At 43.1% G+C, this 976-nt stretch overlaps 1 protein-coding gene across 1 annotated transcript; it reads left to right on the top strand.

The window, feature by feature from the left end:
- Positions 1-210: 210 nt before the first annotated feature.
- LOC138875839 (uncharacterized mitochondrial protein AtMg00860-like) lies at positions 211-543 on the top strand. Its single transcript, XM_070154712.1, has one exon. It carries the CDS (start codon positions 211-213, stop codon positions 541-543), a length of 333 nt encoding a protein of 110 aa, XP_070010813.1.
- Positions 544-976: the final 433 nt, after the last annotated feature.

Raw genomic sequence — 976 nt, 5'->3', positions numbered from 1 at the left:
TTTATGGACTTGATGAACAGGGTATTCAGGCCTTATATTGATTCATTTGTCATCATCTTCATTGACGACATCTTGATATACTCACGTAGCCTGGGGGAGCACGAGCAACATTTGAGAGTAGTGCTTCAGACCTTGCGAGAGTAGAAGCTATATGCTAAGTTCTCCAAGTGTGAGTTTTGGCTAGAGTCAGTGGCATTCTTGGGGCATATTATGTCAGGAGAGGGTATTAAGGTGGATCCTAAGAAGATTGAAGCAGTTCAGTATTGGCCACGTCCTACCTCAGTGACCGAGATCAGGAGTTTACTGGGGTTAGCAGGTTATTGCAGGCGATTCGTGCAGGGCGTTTTATCTATTGCATCACCTCTGATTAGATTGACCCAGAAGGGTGCTCCTTTCCGTTGGTTCGATGATTGTGAGGAGAGCTTTCAGAAGCTCAAGACAGCTTTGACCACGACACCGGTTCTTGTATTGCTTTCCGGCTCAGGGATGTATACGGTATATTACGACGCTTCACGCGTTGGCTTGGGAAGTGTATTGATGTAGGAGGGGCGAGTTATTGCTTATGCTTCGCGTCAACTGAAGGTTCATAAGAAAAATTATATGCTCTTAAGATATGGAGGAATTATACGTATGGGGTGTCATATGAGGCTTATACTGATCATCGCAGCCTACAACTGTGATGACCCAAAATGTCATCTTTAAATTAAATAACCGTCTCGGTATTTTTAAGACCTTGAAAGCGGTATCAATAATTTCTCGACTTGTGTGCGCAGTCCGTATAATTTTCTGGAAGGTTTTTATGTGAAAAATGGACTAAATTGGGAACTAGAGCTTTAAAACTCAACTGAGTTGACTTCGGTCAACATTTTGAGCAAACGAATCCGGATAAAAGTTTTGACCATTCCGGTAGTTCCGTATCGTGACTTGGGACTTTGTCATATGCCCGAAAGCGAATCTGGAGGTCCCTAGATCAAAT

Source organism: Nicotiana sylvestris, chromosome 8, assembly GCF_000393655.2.
Source record: "Nicotiana sylvestris chromosome 8, ASM39365v2, whole genome shotgun sequence".
Classification (NCBI taxonomy): domain Eukaryota; kingdom Viridiplantae; phylum Streptophyta; class Magnoliopsida; order Solanales; family Solanaceae; genus Nicotiana; species Nicotiana sylvestris.
Note: the sequence above shows the minus strand (reverse complement) of the source record. Positions and strands in the feature narration are given on the sequence as shown.